Genomic DNA, 15467 nt, shown 5'->3' on the forward strand with positions numbered 1-15467 from the left:
TTTAACTAAAAACTCAAATGGACCAAGTTCTTACATTTCTCATGTTTTCTGCTTTTCGTGTCTTTATCTGGCAGTGTAATTAATAACTTTCAGAAAAGTTCTGTGCACCTCATGCAGATCCTGGAGCACATGATATTGATACATGGTGAATAATGAGGTCCAAGCTCGAGATAAAGTGCAAAGGTTTTGGAGGGCGAACCTATTTCATGTAGTGAGCAAGCTCCTTGTATTTACAAAAATGGCTTTTAATTTATTTTTAGCTGCCAGCCACAGTCTAAGTCCAGAAAGATGGTACAAAATCTTAACAGCAAAATATAGTGAATGAGACTGTAGTGCTGATTTGTTCTTTGTGCAGTACTATATCACTGCTACTCTCAGTGCTCTGGTCCAAAACTAAGACCTGCACTGCAGCAGAAAATGAGCATTCAGCACGACAGAACCTATGAGGTGACCAGCTCTTCACTAGAGAATACATGAAATTTTGGGCTATGTTACAGGGATGTTCAGTGATTTAGAAAATTCTTTTTCTGTACAGATCCTTTTAGGTGTTTATCTTTGTAACTTTGTATCTTGTAAATGTTGTTTTCCAGAATAGCTCATTACTGTGTTTAACCTAGTACCTAAATCCTTTGAGTGTGTCCCTCCTAATGTCTTTTATCAGTGACACCAATTGGTAGAGGAAGCACTATTATAAGTAAAAAAAGAATTAATTTTCTACCTCAGTGATTTTCAGACTCGGTTGGTTTATAGATCTTTCTGTATTTTTCCAATAGAACTTGCTTTTCCCAGGTACTTTTTGTAGGTAAAAGTGCAGTAGTTGTAGCCCACAGACCACTGTTTGCAAAGCTCTTTATTGGAGAGTGGGAATTACATGGGTCTAATTTAACTGGTTTAACACTGGAATTAATTGTCTAAGTTGGAGAAGATATGGCTTGGTGCAAAAACTGGAAGATGGATAAGCAATAGAACAACAGACAAATGTGGAAAAGAGGAATATTAGTCTGAAGGAGAGTCCATGAAAAGGTCAGCTAAATGCTGAGCGGCAGTCTAAAAGCAAATCAGATGTTAGGATTCATTAGGAAAAGAAGTAGAGAATAAAAGAGAGGCTGTTGTTGTGCCTCTCTATATATCCAAGCTTTGCCCATGTGTTTAATATGACTGTAGTTCTGGTCCCTGTCAAAAAGGCTATGGTAGATATAAAAGAACTGGAAAAGATCAAAGGAAAACAGTGATCAAAGATATGATACGGCTTCCACTGGAGATTACTCTGTAAGATAGGACTCTTCAATCTGGAAAAGAGAAGGCTGACCTGAAATTTGATTCAGATTACAAAATCTGTGACAGAGAGAGGTTAAAATAAGGTTTGATACACACACACCCACACACACACCCCCCCCACCCCTCCAATACAGGTGCTAGGGTGCATTAATAGATTAAGGCCCAGTTCAAAAGAAACAAAAAGAAGTTGCTTTTTGCGCAGAGGGCAGTAGATATGTGGAACTGCTTTCTAAAGGATGTGTGGCTGCTAATAGCTTATCTAGCCTTAAGGGAACGTTGGATAAGTTTGTGGAAGAGAAATTCATTGAAGGTTACTAAGTAGAATCTGAGAAACCACATCTGTCTCAGGAAGTCACTAAGCCGAAGATTAGTTGGATGCTGTGAGAGTTTTAAGGGGAAGTTTTATGTTTGCTGTGTTCTTTTTCATCTTGAGACACCTGCTCGTGGCCGCTATTGGAGACAGGATACCAAGCCTTTGTTCTGACCTAGTATACCTGTTCTTATATTTATTAAAGGTTGTTTTTGACCATGATGTTAATATTTTGGTAAAGACCTTAGCACAAAAAGGAAAAGCCTAGTAAGCGATTTTCTAATGAGAGGAGTAATAAACCAGGTAATCACAGGATATCTGTGAGCAAACAGTGTGATATACACCTATAAAGAAGGCATAAATGATCCTAGAAAGTATAAAGTACTTCAAATACAGCTGGGAAGCATTCATGTAATTAAACCTGTTCCAAAATATTATGTACTGCTCTAGTTGTCTGTATTCACATGCAGAAGAGACTACTAGGACAGTTAGAGAAACTGAGTGTCTGTTTTACAAAAAGCATGGGCTTCAATTAAAAATTACATGAGTGGATGCCATTGCTGTGTATAAATGCATCATGGAAAAAATGCCAGCAAGGGAAAAGAACTAATCAAGCTAATGAACAATATTGGCACAAAAGCAAATATGTATAAACTGGCCGTGTGTGAGTTTAGGCAGAAAACTGGGCGAATCTTTCTTGCCGTTTGAGCAACAGAGTTTTGCAGCAGTCCTCCAAGAAATGTCATGGGGTTCAAAATAGTAAAACTTATAGGGAAAAAAAGGATGAGGATGCACTAATAGTTAAGCTTCTGTAGTTAAACTAAGCTTGTAGGAGAAGTCCAGGAAAGGATTGCAGAGCTCTGTCTGTTCCTTGGAGTTGCTCAAGGCCTCCAGCTGCTACCTGTAGCCTGCTGTGAGGCTCTGCTGTCTGTTTTGTCCCAGCCAGATTTTGTATTTTTACTTAGCCTTTCTGTGTTCCTGTCACTTCCTGACCATGGCCTTTCTACTCCTTCAGATAGTGATTGGATCTCATCCATCCTTCTGTTTTCTAATCGTAGCCATCTTGTGAAATGCAAACACTTGCTGTTCAGCCAAAAGAAAAAAAAAAGACAGGGTAAGATACAATGCAGATTTTAGGGTATTTGTTTGGAAGACCAGAAAATAGAAACAGTGACAGCTGTTAACAGCTTGAACAAATTGTTTGTAGTGGTTCCTTACCAAATAAATATGTTAAACCTTTCCCAGTTTTGCCTTATGTTCTTTTTTTCCAAGCTGTTTATTAATAAAACTAGCATTGGTGATGACAGATTGGTTTTCCACAAAGCCATGTGTGAAAGTATCTCTAAAAAGAATTACCCCTGGTAAAATCCCACTAAAATATATTTTAATGTTTTGTAACAAAACTTTACAGCCTTGTATCACCATCAACGAAGAAATTCCCATGCTGTACTTTTATTTACTTCATCCAGGCATTGTAAGAAAGGTAAATAATATTACTGTTGTAGAGATGGAGCAACTGAGGTACCTAATGAACCTGTTTGAAGTCACACAGTAAAGTTGCCCTAAGTCATACTTTACGTGTATCCCTGTAGTGCATGGCATCCACAGACAACACAGGACACCAAAAGAGTTGTACTTGTTCTCTGAACAAAATAGGGCACTTTTTTCTTTTTTTTTTCTTTTTTTTTTTGTCTGGAGTGAGGGAAAAAGGTGTTTTACTTGTATATAGTTAGTATGTAATCGCGTCATAAATTTATGAGCTGTGCAAATTAACTTTTTTTTTTTGAAAGGTTTGTGTAGCTGAGTTTCTAATCTGAGCTTTAAACTTAGTGTAGCTTTGCAGTATTGCAGGGGAAATGGCCAGGATTTGGAAGGTAAGTTTAAACCCACACTAATTCTGGTAGGGTTTTGTTTTTCTCTAATACCAGATTTCTCATCTGTTGAATGGATGAGCCCTTACAAATCAGCAGGGAGAGATACTGCTCTACTGAGACAGGTTACAGGGTTGAAGGAGATGAGAAGACTTGTGTATGAGGAGTCAGTGTGGTTAGCATGTTAACAGGTTTATCTAAATATGTTTCTAGTTGGATTGTAGTTCCTTTTATTATTTATGTCCATTCTTTACAAGAGGTAAGAAGTAAAAAAAAAAACCACCACCCCCCCCCCCCAAAAAAAAAAAAAAAAAAACCCAACCCAAAAAACCCCACAACTGAAGGCAAGATCAGGACTCCACTGTAAAGAAGTGTACAAGTAGCAGGGAATGAGCTTGCTAAGCAGCACCCAGGAAACAAACTGCCCAGTGCTCCTTTTAGAGCACAATGTGATTGTTAATGTCAGTGGATTCAGAGGACTTGGAGGAGGTCTGGGAAGTGGTCTACCAGGCAGTGATGTGAAGGTGCTAATCACTGTCCATTCACAGGACAAATGTTGAACAAATGCACCTTGGTGTAATAAATTAAGATATGAAACTGAAGGTGGTTTTTCAGTGCTTAAATTTCAAAACACTTTTGTGTCTTTGAAATCAATTTGTATATTCTATGAGTGATATCTGTAAACATGCAGATGATCTGCACTCAACCTCCTAAGTTGATTGCTTTTCCAATTGTAAACTGATAGTTTCATTGAGAAGCTTTTTGGAATCGGTGGAACATTAGTACTGTACAGACGGAATAACTCCATGTTCTTTAGTATTCTATAAGTAATGATTAGCTGGAGTAATGATTGTCGTGGCTATATGTAACGTGTGCTATCATAGTTGATTTATTCTTACTGGTACATTTGGTATATTTGAAAATCTTAACTAGTAGAGCTTTTAAAGGAATGTACTTAGGCCCTCTACTGATCATTCTGAGAATAGGAAAGAGGAAAAACTGCCCTGCAATATTAAAATGCTGGCAAAACGGGTCTTTTTGGAAAAGGGAAGATAAATGTAGGAAGAGAATAGAACTAAAAACTGTTCTACTTAAAGAGGGCCATTATCTAGCATTATTTTTAGAAAGAGGTAAAAAAAACCCCAAACAAAACACAAAATAACAGCTGCAGTAAAGACAAGTTATCCTGTTTTGAGATGATGTAAAATAAAAACCATTGAAAGATCAAGTCTGCAAAAAGGTGCTGTCTCAATGCCATTTTTCCCTTGTGTTTTACAAACACCCTTTTGAAATCTAGTGCGTTGTGTATTCAGGCTAGAACCATAACAAAGTTAAAGTAAGGGCAAGTTCCTGACAGTAACACTTGTCAAATCTTCTCTGAAGTTTTAAGAGTCAGTTGAGGAGGTCTTTTACAGTCAGGTAATCAAGCAATCTGAGTACAAGTATTTAGTTGATATGCTTAATTCTGAGAAGCTGCTTGAAAGTGTCAGGTCTCTGAACACTGCTTAGCATCACTTTCTTCCTAATTTTTGAGTGTGGGTATTGCAAGGAATGTTTTGTGATGTTTTTCCAAGTGTTTGATTATAACATGAGTTACTGAGTCTAGACCTGTTTATTTGGAACTGATCAGTATCATATCTTCTTGATTTCTGTGTATTGATATTTTAAGTTCAGACAGTGTGGTTACTGCACCACACTTCTGTATGCTTGCAGCTTCTTAAACCCTAGTTAATAAATCATGTTAGCTCTTTATTAGCTAATGTGTATTTACAGTGCTTTGAAAATACGAAGTGTCAGGCAAGCATCAGAACTTTCAGAGGTGGGCCAGAATAAGAATATTACAAAACACTATGATGAGGAATGATACAATATTGTATCAAAGTGAAACTAGGAGGGGGATTTTAGGAGGAAAAAAAAGTATCAAGATAGGCTTTATGCTTGTAAAGTCCATGCTACTGTTATTCCTATTACAAATATTTTCAAAAGAAAAAAATTAATCTTTTAACAACCCACTTGAAAACATGTATCTGCATTAGCACAATACTAGTGCAACACTTACTGATACATCAACTTCCTTCCAGAGTTCTGCAACTTGTAGCTTCCTCACAGCTCTCTTCATTTTGCCTAAATGTTCTTTTTCCTCCAAAACAAGGTGACCTCATCTAAAACTAGGTTTGGGAGCAGTCCCTGGCACATGCTATCCCCAAAACTGTGCTACCTCAAACCCTGGGAAAGTCCTTTTTGGCCTGGTCGACAAGCAGATTGGTGAGAGTTAGGCAAATAGACGAGCTAGACAGCCTTGGCCAGTGGCTGGACACTTTGCCAGGTTGTGTATACTTGCTAGTATAGGTGTAGCTGTGAAGTCACTGAGCTTATTCTTTGGTGTTTTCCAGATTCCTATTGTTCTTTTCCGTGATGTCATGGACTGATTGTTGCAAACAAAATTTGGCAGCTCTTGTCTGATTTGTCTCATACTAGAACAGGGATAAAGGTGCACAACCATAGAATTCAACAGCAGAGAAAGTCTTAAAAACCATCATTAGCTTCTAACCTAATAGCAGAGTCCTTCTATGCCTTGGTACTCATAGATAAGTGAATGCAGCATGTATGTCAAAATAAAAACACATGAAAGATAGTAAGAAAGGAAGAAAGTAGAAAAGTATATGTGATAATTAGGGTTGCATTAGTGCATTAGAAGGCACCTGAACACTAGTACACTCCAGAGGGTTGGAGAGACACATAAGATCCCCAGGGTGAAGTTTTTTGTGAAGTGTTTTTCTTGGTAAAGAAACCAATAAAAGTGAGTTTTGCAAAGTCTTTGTACATTATTGTTGAGTGTATCCATTACAGCAGAACTTGTAATTTTGAGTTCACGGCTCTTTAGCTCTTTTCCTTTTTCACCACTACTTCTTTTCTTTTCTTGTTTTTCCTCTTAATTTTATTTCCTTAGATCTAACTGGCTAAAACCGTGCTGTGGGAGACGAGCAGCTGTCTGGCAGGTATTTTTGCTCAGTGCAAGTCTCAACAGTTTCCTGGTAGCCTGTGTAGTATTGGTGGTGATTCTTCTGACTCTGGAACTCCTAATAGATATAAAGCTTCTCCAGTGTGAGTAGGAGGATTTTTTTTTTATTTTATTTATTTTATTTTATTTTATTTTTAATTTAGATTAAATAAAGGCTTAGCTTGCTGGGAGGTTTTTGAAGGGGGGAGGATGGTGGGGATTTTCTTTTCCTACCACTTAAATGATTACTAGGCTAGGTAAGAAATGTGTTTTTGTGGAACCCTGGTATAGTGAAGTCAGTCTTTTCCTTATTTTGCTGGCCAAATTCAGTATAGAACAAATTTTTCAAAGGATACAAGCAGAGTGTACATGCAGAGATCTGCACATATTGTCATTAACACTTGAAAAGGTCTGTCCTTTACAGACACACTGCGTATACACAGAAGAAAGATCATTTGTGCATCATAAATCTCTGATACTTTCCACATGCATGTGGATAGACAGAAGTGATGAACTTGCTAGGCTATTTGGTGCTATCTCTATTATTGATTTACTTCTACTGAGGTGAGTAGGAATTGAAATTATGGTTTTCTATCTTGTAATATACTGAAATGATACAGATTTTCATTCTACTTTGCTAATACACTGGGAGTCAAATAATAGCTTAAATGGAGTTTTGCTTTATCTGAATTCACTCTACACAGGTTCCACAATGGAAATTGTAATGCTGCGGTTTTGCTTTCTAATTCATCTTTTTTTCTTCTACTGCTCTTTTCTTTTACCCCCTCCTTTTTTTTTTTTTGCTTTTATGATACAAAGCTGACATGAACACAAATACTAGCTATGTTTTTCTCTATGCTAAATGTTGAAGAGCAGCCTCTAGTATCTCCATACAATCTCAAATATGTTGAAATGGCAGTGTTGGGGTTCAGACAATCCCATAAATGCAAGAATACATAGCATGAAAGAGCCATGGTCTGGTACCTTCTATGGCAACTTTAAACTGAGCAAACAAACTTTTTATTCTGCTGAAGTCCTTTTATTTTTGTGATTTGTCAATTCATACTAGTGCAGTTAGATTTCACTGTAAAGATTTAGGTATTGCAATTGTATTAAGATTACGTTAGGGGACTTTATTGATAATTGCAGCCATTTTATAAACCCTATAAGATGAATAAATGACTAAGCCATCTCTCCACGCTTGTGCCCACCATATACACCCCTGTCCATACTCCACACACTGTTCTGAGCATGGCCGCTCCGTTACACTTGTTATTTTCTGTAGTCTCTGGTGACTTACCATTTTGGATGAGGAAGCCCAGGATTTGGACAAGTCTGCTGCTTTCAAAAAAAAAGTCAGGAATGCTAATTATGGGTGTAAGTCCTTAAAAATTGAATGAGGAATAAGCTTTCAACAACATTCATTGAGGTGCCACATCTTTCTGTTTATGTGGAGAATTGTCACTGTTTCTGTTGATTTCTCTTAGATTTTTACCACAGTTTTGGAGGCTGTTCTCTGGAAGCACCTGCTTTCTTACCACTTATTTTCTGAAGGATCTTCTAAAGAAGGCTTTATTTTAGGGATCATTCCTCCTCTATGTGTCTAGTGCATGTGATACTCCTTAAAGCTCTGCAGCTTACACCTTGTGCGTGACCTATAGGTGTTTATTTCAGAGGCTGCCCCTGCCTCTATGGATTTTCTCAGCACCTGAGAAAGGACCCATTCCACTCTGTGTTGCTATGTTGCATTTTAACTAATGAATCGACCCATCAGACTTCTTGCCTTCGTTAAGCTGAATACCTTCTTTTTTTTTTTCTATCAGATAAAAGCTATCTTGGTGGGGCTGATACAAGTATTGCAGTTGTGTCATATGAAGAATGTGTGTCACTTACATTAAGGTTTTAAGCCATTAGGCCATAATTTTTTTTTTTTTAAATGTAATTACAGTTTTAAATTATTCCTTATGCTATATGAAATCAACCAATGCATTAGGATATGTTATTGGCACATCACTGCCGATATTCAATATTGTTCATAATAACAACTGCTAACTGACGTTATAGACTGTAATTACTTAGGAAGCCTCCCTTTTTTTTTTTTTTTTTTTGAACTGGTGTTTTCTTTGGCTGTGACATCTTGTGAGCATCATTTTCCTCTCATACTTTTAGTGCAGTCTTTGGTTGCACTGTGCACTTTTCATCCACAAAACTGTCAGTGTCAGTGATGGAGACCATGTTTGCAAATGTGTAGGTCACACACATGAAAAGGACAGAGACCTTTTAGTGTATTTTAGCATAAAGCATTTATGCCAGAATTAGAAACCCCAGAAAGCAGAGGACATATAATAGGTATTTTATTTTATGTCTCTGTCCTGTAATCAGCTTTTTTAGTCTTATCTTCAAAGCTCTTCACATGCATTAACAAAATAACATCTTAATACCTTGTGATGTTTTGCAAATGCAGAAATAGATGTATATTAAGTCACTTGTACCTCATTTCAAAAAGAGGGTCATGGCAGGTTCCAACCCCCACTCCTTAGAAATATAGACCATGCTGTCCCTTCCTCATCCTCTGTAGTTTTGGGGGAAAGCAACTCAGCAAATGATCTTAGTATTGCTCTTCTGCTATCAACTACAGCAGGTATGTCTGTAAAAGGCATCAGGCCTTCCTGAAAACTGTGAAGCTGAAAAGCTTGGCTCCTGTCCATTTGGTTGCTGGATTGGGGCCCTGTCTGCATACATGCATAGCTGTGCAAAGAAAATGGACATTGCGGTGCAGCAGTGCCTCAGTAAGAATGGGTTCAGGGCTTGCCCAAGCCATGCAGTGAGCTGCATGTCTGTTGTCTTTTCCTTGCAGAAGCAGTATAGTTTGTATCTGCCAGGAAATCATCATCAAGAACTACATCCACGGAAAGCAAGTGCTGGTAGTACAAGCTTCTGTAATGGCCTCTCGGGGTTTGTCAGGATGTATTCTTCATCCCTCCCCTCCTGGATGTACATTTTGAGGAGATATGAAAGTGAGGGAAAGGGGGAAGAGGAAGACTGAGGTTGGCTGTACTCCACATTTTATACTGAACCATCTTCTTCATGACTAAAAAGCATCTGGATTTGCATTCACTTCTCCCCCATAGCACCAGACAAGCAAATGTGAAATAAAGCAGAACTTTTTGGCTTTTAGCTACAATTTGGGGAAAAAAAGGTTGCAAGCCTAACAAATGTGAAATTCTGTTCCAGATAAAAGAAGAAGCTGAATAGCTTAGGTGCTTTGCCTCAGACTGAATCCCAGTGATGTAACCAAACCACCACAGAGCAGGAATGAGCACCTCTTGGAGAAGACCCTACTCCTATTTTTTCTTAGCTTTTCACTGTATTTTTTTAAAGGGAGTGTTTTGGAAGAGGCAAATATCCAGATTCAGTGTATGGACTAGTGATTCAGCTCTTGTACAAAAGCTTCCTGTTTGGAAGGCTTTTCCAAATTTACTGTTTTACTGGCAATTTAATTGCACACTGTCTGACAGTGTGTCCAGCACTCTGCTACAGTTAATGCAGCATGAGAAACTGATTTTCTTTCCAAATTTGTGGTTGCTATATCTTTTTTGTCCACTAAGGGGCAGCTGCAGCCTTGTATGTCGATCGACAGCTGTTTGAAAAATAGCTTATAAATGGTTTCTAATTCTTATTCTTTATGGCACCCTATAGAGACAGTGTCTTGGGAAAGTTAAATATATTATATTTTGCCCATTTGTTTCATCTTTAAGTAGTTCCTCTGCTGCACCACAGCAAATCCTCTTTCATGAAGCCCCAGATAAGCCTCAGCTGTGAGAGTTCCAGTGGCAGCTCATATTAACAGTTTTCTTTGTATCCTGATTTCTTCCTATATCCCTTCCCTCCCCTCCCCTTCCCATTTCAATCAGTTTTAATTTTAAAATAAGATGGTTTATTTAGTGCATGCCCTATATGTTCTTGGGACTTAGTTAATTCTGCCACAGTCTTGCATCTCTATGCCCACAGTCATCCATTGCCTTAAACTTTGCTGTTACACAGTAATTCTTTGAAACTGCAAGACCACACAGACTATTTTAATCTGTCTGCTGTGGGGATGATAGATTCAAAAATACCCTGAAGTAAAGAGAGAATTTTTTCTCTTCATTCCCTTGTTCTGAACTTCAGAGTAGGAGTTGCCAGCATGGATGGACCCTTTCAGCTTTCTGCTTTGTTTTGTCAGCAATGAAAGGAACTTTGATCACAGAGTTTCAGTTGAGTTTACTTATTAAGGAATCCTCCAGATTTCAAGAGATTCATTTAAGCCCATAATGGTAACCCATATCATAGAGCTTCTTGTGTAGTCTTGCAGCGAGCTCATTTGTCTGAGATTATTTCATTTTACTTAAAGCAAAATAAGTTGAATCAAATGAAAGCCTGATTTAATGCCAGTGAGTGTCCGTGCAAGGCTTTAGTACTCTGTAAAATCATACTTTTAATGAATTCAGATAAGTTTCCCTGAGTGTTCCTGCCAGTCAATTCCTGAAAGGACTTTTGTTCAAAGTCATTCCACTTTGAAAGTGGAATAACTGGCTCAACAACCCACATGGGAAGTTAGTGTGTAGAATCCAGAGTTTCATAAATTACCATTTTAACTTACCCTTTATAGACTTCTTTTCACGGAGGAATTTGAAATGAAGTGAACATAAGTGATTTTAATTGTCACTGTCTTTCTGAAAAAGAGCGCTTACAAAAGAAAATTGTGTGTCTTTACCAATTACTTAAACTGGAATTTTATTTCATTTACTGTAACTTTCTTGAGTGTTCTCCTAGAAACTTGCTTAAAGACAAAGGTGTCCATGATAGCCATGTTTCCTGAAATAGATTGTATAAAAATAGTCACATTATGTTTGTTGTACAAATTAGAATTGCTGATAATTCATGAACTCCTTAAAATTAATACATTAAGATTTTATCTTATTAATGATTAGCAATGACATTGGTTCTTTCTGTTGCTTCTCTCACTATGGTTTTCCTAGAGTCAAATTTGACTCTCAGAGGAATGAGATCCTGAGCCAGTCGTGGCTGTTCATGCCACATCCGGAGAGCTGTACAAAAGTCTACCTACCTACGTTATTTATTTAGATGACAGAACTGTATTTTGAAGCCCAGTTTGAGCACTAGTTCTTAAGCACCCATTCCAGAAAATTACTGATCTTCTGAGCTGAATTGTCAAAGTCTGAATACAAGGAATAATGTGGGGATAGAAGAGCATTCTGTTTCTTTACAGAATTCTAACTCTGGATTTTTAGGTATAGAGAATTTAGTCACACATCTTGTACTAAAGCAGTGCATGGAGTGAGAACATGGAGCAGTGACAGAGCATCAAAGATATAAAATATATATGTCATTGCTTACCAGTAGTCTTATGTGTAAAAGCTCCAATGAACAGCTGCTGTGGCTGCTAACATGCTGGCCTGAATTAGGGTGAGCAGCTGACAGGGCTGGAGTTCCATGTCCCATTACATCCCATCCTTTTTCTGGTACTTCCATTACAAAATTTAAGAAAGCAAGCTTTACCCATATGTAAGTTGTAGCAGTACTAATTATATTAAAAGTAAGTTGCATTCTACTACTATAATGATGCTTCATTGTATTGTGTTAATTGCAGTTTCAAGTGCTTCACAGTTTGCAGGAATAATTCACTGGATCAGCCTAGTCATCCTGTCTGTTTTCTTTTCAGAGGTATGTATAATCAAAGTCTTTCAGCACATACAGAACTGCAAGTATTTTTATGCTGTCACTGGAATTAGCAAGAGTTTAACAGTAACTTGATTGTGAATAAACGTAGCACAGTGTACTCTAAGAAAAAAAAAATTAAAAAAATTAACAGTTCCTGCTCCTACTCAGCAAACTAAAAAATCATGTTTAGTTTAGTGCTGTTTGTCAGTTGCCTAGAATTGGCAAGGAAAAATGGAAGATACTGTCTTACAAATTATAACTGGAAAACTACAAAAAGAAATAATCATCTCCAAATCACTACAGGCACAGGACAGGACTAGTTTCATCCATTTGTTCTCACAGAAATTTTATCAGTGTTACTGGGTATAAGGTATAGGAATAAGATATATTCTTCAGGAATAAAGATCCACAGGTTTTTGGTTTGTTTTTGTTTTTTTTTTTTTTACAAAAAGATTTGTTTTAAGAATGGAATTATCTTCTCTCACAATTTATGTAGGTAGTTTAGATGTTCTAGGTGGCTGCATATAGACACAGTAAGAGAATGAAACAAATGGTGAATTTCTTTGCAAAAATTTGTATGAATTGGAAGAGGCTGTAGTCATGGTATAACAAATGACCAAAGTGGGATAATCTGTTGTAGTTTTCAACTTTATTCCAAAAAGAAGTCATTGGCATTGAAACATTTAGACTACTCCTGAAATATCCAAAAATATTTTTAAGGCTATTTTTTCAGGTCATAATGTGTTGTCACAAAAAAACATTTTATGTTTGTTAACTTGGAAGACTGCTTGGATTTAAATATTTAAAAGGTTTTTTTCTAGTTCCATAGGAGAAAATATCATCATCCAAACAGTTGTTAAAGTCTTCACTCTGTGGTAAATTTAAGTGTAGGTTACAAAATAAAAATCAAAAAACAAGGAGCCGTGATATCTGTAAATGATTTGATAGATCACTTGTGTTGAATTCATACTCACCATATTGTAACATATCCCCTGTTCTACTGAGACAGAGTACCCATAGAAGTGGATGAACTGGTTCATAAGTGTTTTGCAGGAAAACAATAAAAGGAATACTTCACAGAGCCTAAACTGGTTGCCTGACTCACCATCTTAATTTTGGATCTGTGTTGGCTTTTCTCTTTCTCTCCTCATTAGGTATTTGGAACTACTTGTCTTTGTCTACTTGTTGTTCTTATTTTTTATAAACCTCTTACCACTCACTTTATTATCTGTTCCTGTCTTCCAAAGTATCTTCCTTCACTTATTTGATTACGGTTTGAATTTACACCAAAGAAAAATGAGGCCACAAGGCAGCCATGTAAGGTGCACGGAGGAGGGTAGATTTTTTGATATTGGTTCATTTGGCAGCTCAGAGCCCTTGACTGGGTTAAAGCAACAGAGGTGGCTCCACAGAGGAGCAACTGGATGTGCTTCAAAGACCACAGATCTGGAAGAGAATGAAGGTGTACCTTTCCTACTGGGCTTGCTGGGGTTGGCCTTTTGCCAGGTTGGTTTAATGAGCAACAGCACATCTGTTTGTGTTGAAATGTGTCTCATCAGAGGAAAAACAGATGGTTTAATTTTTTCTCATCCAAATCAAAAACTGATTTTTCAAGAAGTTATGAAATATTGCAAAAAATGCAGATCACATTTTTTTTCATCCATCTTAATTTTATTTACTCTTTTGGTGCCTTCAGGGGATTTTTTGCCCTCTGATTCCCAATAATATGAGTCAGCTATCTTTGTTTGGAATTATTTGTTGGGAAGATTGTGTGTTGTAGTGAGATTTTGCAGTCTGTGACTATTTGTGCCAGGATGATTTTCCAGAGATGAGCACATTTAATGAGGTTGCCTGGATGTAACAGGCAACTGCTGAGGATTGATTAGTCCTTCAGTCAGTGCCTTTTTCCTCAAAGCAAGTATTCATGTTTTCTGGTGTTTAGAAAGGGTTGTTCCCGTAGCAAGTACCATGTCCTAAGTTTGGACGTTTATTATTTATTCTGTAATTTGGTTCCCATTAGTTGTAAGTGTAGATACACAGTTCTTCAGGAAGGCCTCAACTGAGACTTAGAGAACAAATAATATGAAGTTGTAAAAGAGTAGTTCAAAAACAGAAAACTTTCAGCACAAAATCTGAATGTTTTGGAAGAATATGACTGATTAAAAGCTGGTGCTACAGAAGCATTGCAAGTAATTACAGTCCTATCATGTTGGAGTTAAGCAGGCACTGGCTTTCTGCTTGGTTAAAATGAAGGGGACAAACATGCCAGCAGCTGGCAAATGCCAGCAGAACAGCTGCCAACAAGACTAAGTAGTTACTCTCTCAGCATCTTCCTGGTCTCTCTATGCTTGTGTTATATTTACAAGCCTTAAAGGAATTTATTGCACTCTGTTTATTTTATATTCTCTGTCACTGTCTGTGACTTTCCAACATTAAAATATCCTTATTCAAGTGAAGTGTGCCCATCAGCTCTTTTTGCTTTTTTCCAAGTATTTGAACAGGATTTACTAGTGGTGGTGATTGTGTAGGTTTGTCTCTGTTTACATACATCACTATGATTGTCTGTGCACCAAATGTTACCCAGATGTTAAGACAGAAGAGAAGAGAAAGACACTGGGGGGGGGGGGGGGGAACCCCAGTACCAACAGCAAGGCAAGGCTGGGGTTGCACCCTATCAAGAGGGCAATTTCAGCCTTGGTAATAGTTGGCTGAGGAAAGGAAGATGGGGAATGTCACAGTGTTTTGGTAAGTGGATTGGAGTCTGCTAGTATTTTAATAGTCTTATCACATTGCCACAAATATTTGATTCTGTAGCTGTTGTTCAGTTCTGCTTTTCCACTAAGATTGATGAGACTGTTTGCGTGCAAGAACTGAGTTCTTGATATTAGTTTTTTGCATTGCTCTGTATGTGCTTCAGTCAGCCAAGCACTCAGGCATTCTTCTAGCTTTCAGCACTTGAGTGTTTCCCTGGGAGTAACCAAGTCTTCTGATGTGCTTAAAGTTAGGCAATCACAGAATTGCGACTTTTTCCCTGTATCTGTGTCTAAGAAATGAGTTCTCAAATTGAGTAGAGTAAGTCTGGGGTCCTAGCTGCAAAAGAATTTGTTTTATTAGCTATGGCTCACAAGTGCATTTTGGATTTTAACTTCTAGGAGGAAAAAAAACCCAAAGACTTTTCTCATCCTATATGTTAAGAGGAAGTGTTTGCAGTAGTCTGATACTTTACTCCTTGTTAATAGCAGTCCTTGGAAGGAATAAAACCTCCTAAGGAAGACCGTACTAT

The 15467-nt window shown here is 37.5% G+C and overlaps 1 protein-coding gene across 1 annotated transcript in view; it reads left to right on the forward strand.

Annotated features, from left to right (window-relative positions):
• The window catches only part of TMEM266 (transmembrane protein 266), a 62182-nt gene that overhangs the window by 7964 nt on the left and 38751 nt on the right, over nucleotides 1-15467 (forward strand). The window contains exons 3-4 of the mRNA XM_075045588.1: nucleotides 6410-6564; nucleotides 12114-12187. Coding sequence (XP_074901689.1) covers nucleotides 6410-6564; nucleotides 12114-12187 — 229 coding nt within the window. The remainder of the gene's footprint in view (nucleotides 1-6409; nucleotides 6565-12113; nucleotides 12188-15467) is intronic.

Source organism: Buteo buteo, chromosome 13, assembly GCF_964188355.1.
Source record: "Buteo buteo chromosome 13, bButBut1.hap1.1, whole genome shotgun sequence".
Lineage (NCBI taxonomy): Eukaryota > Metazoa > Chordata > Aves > Accipitriformes > Accipitridae > Buteo > Buteo buteo.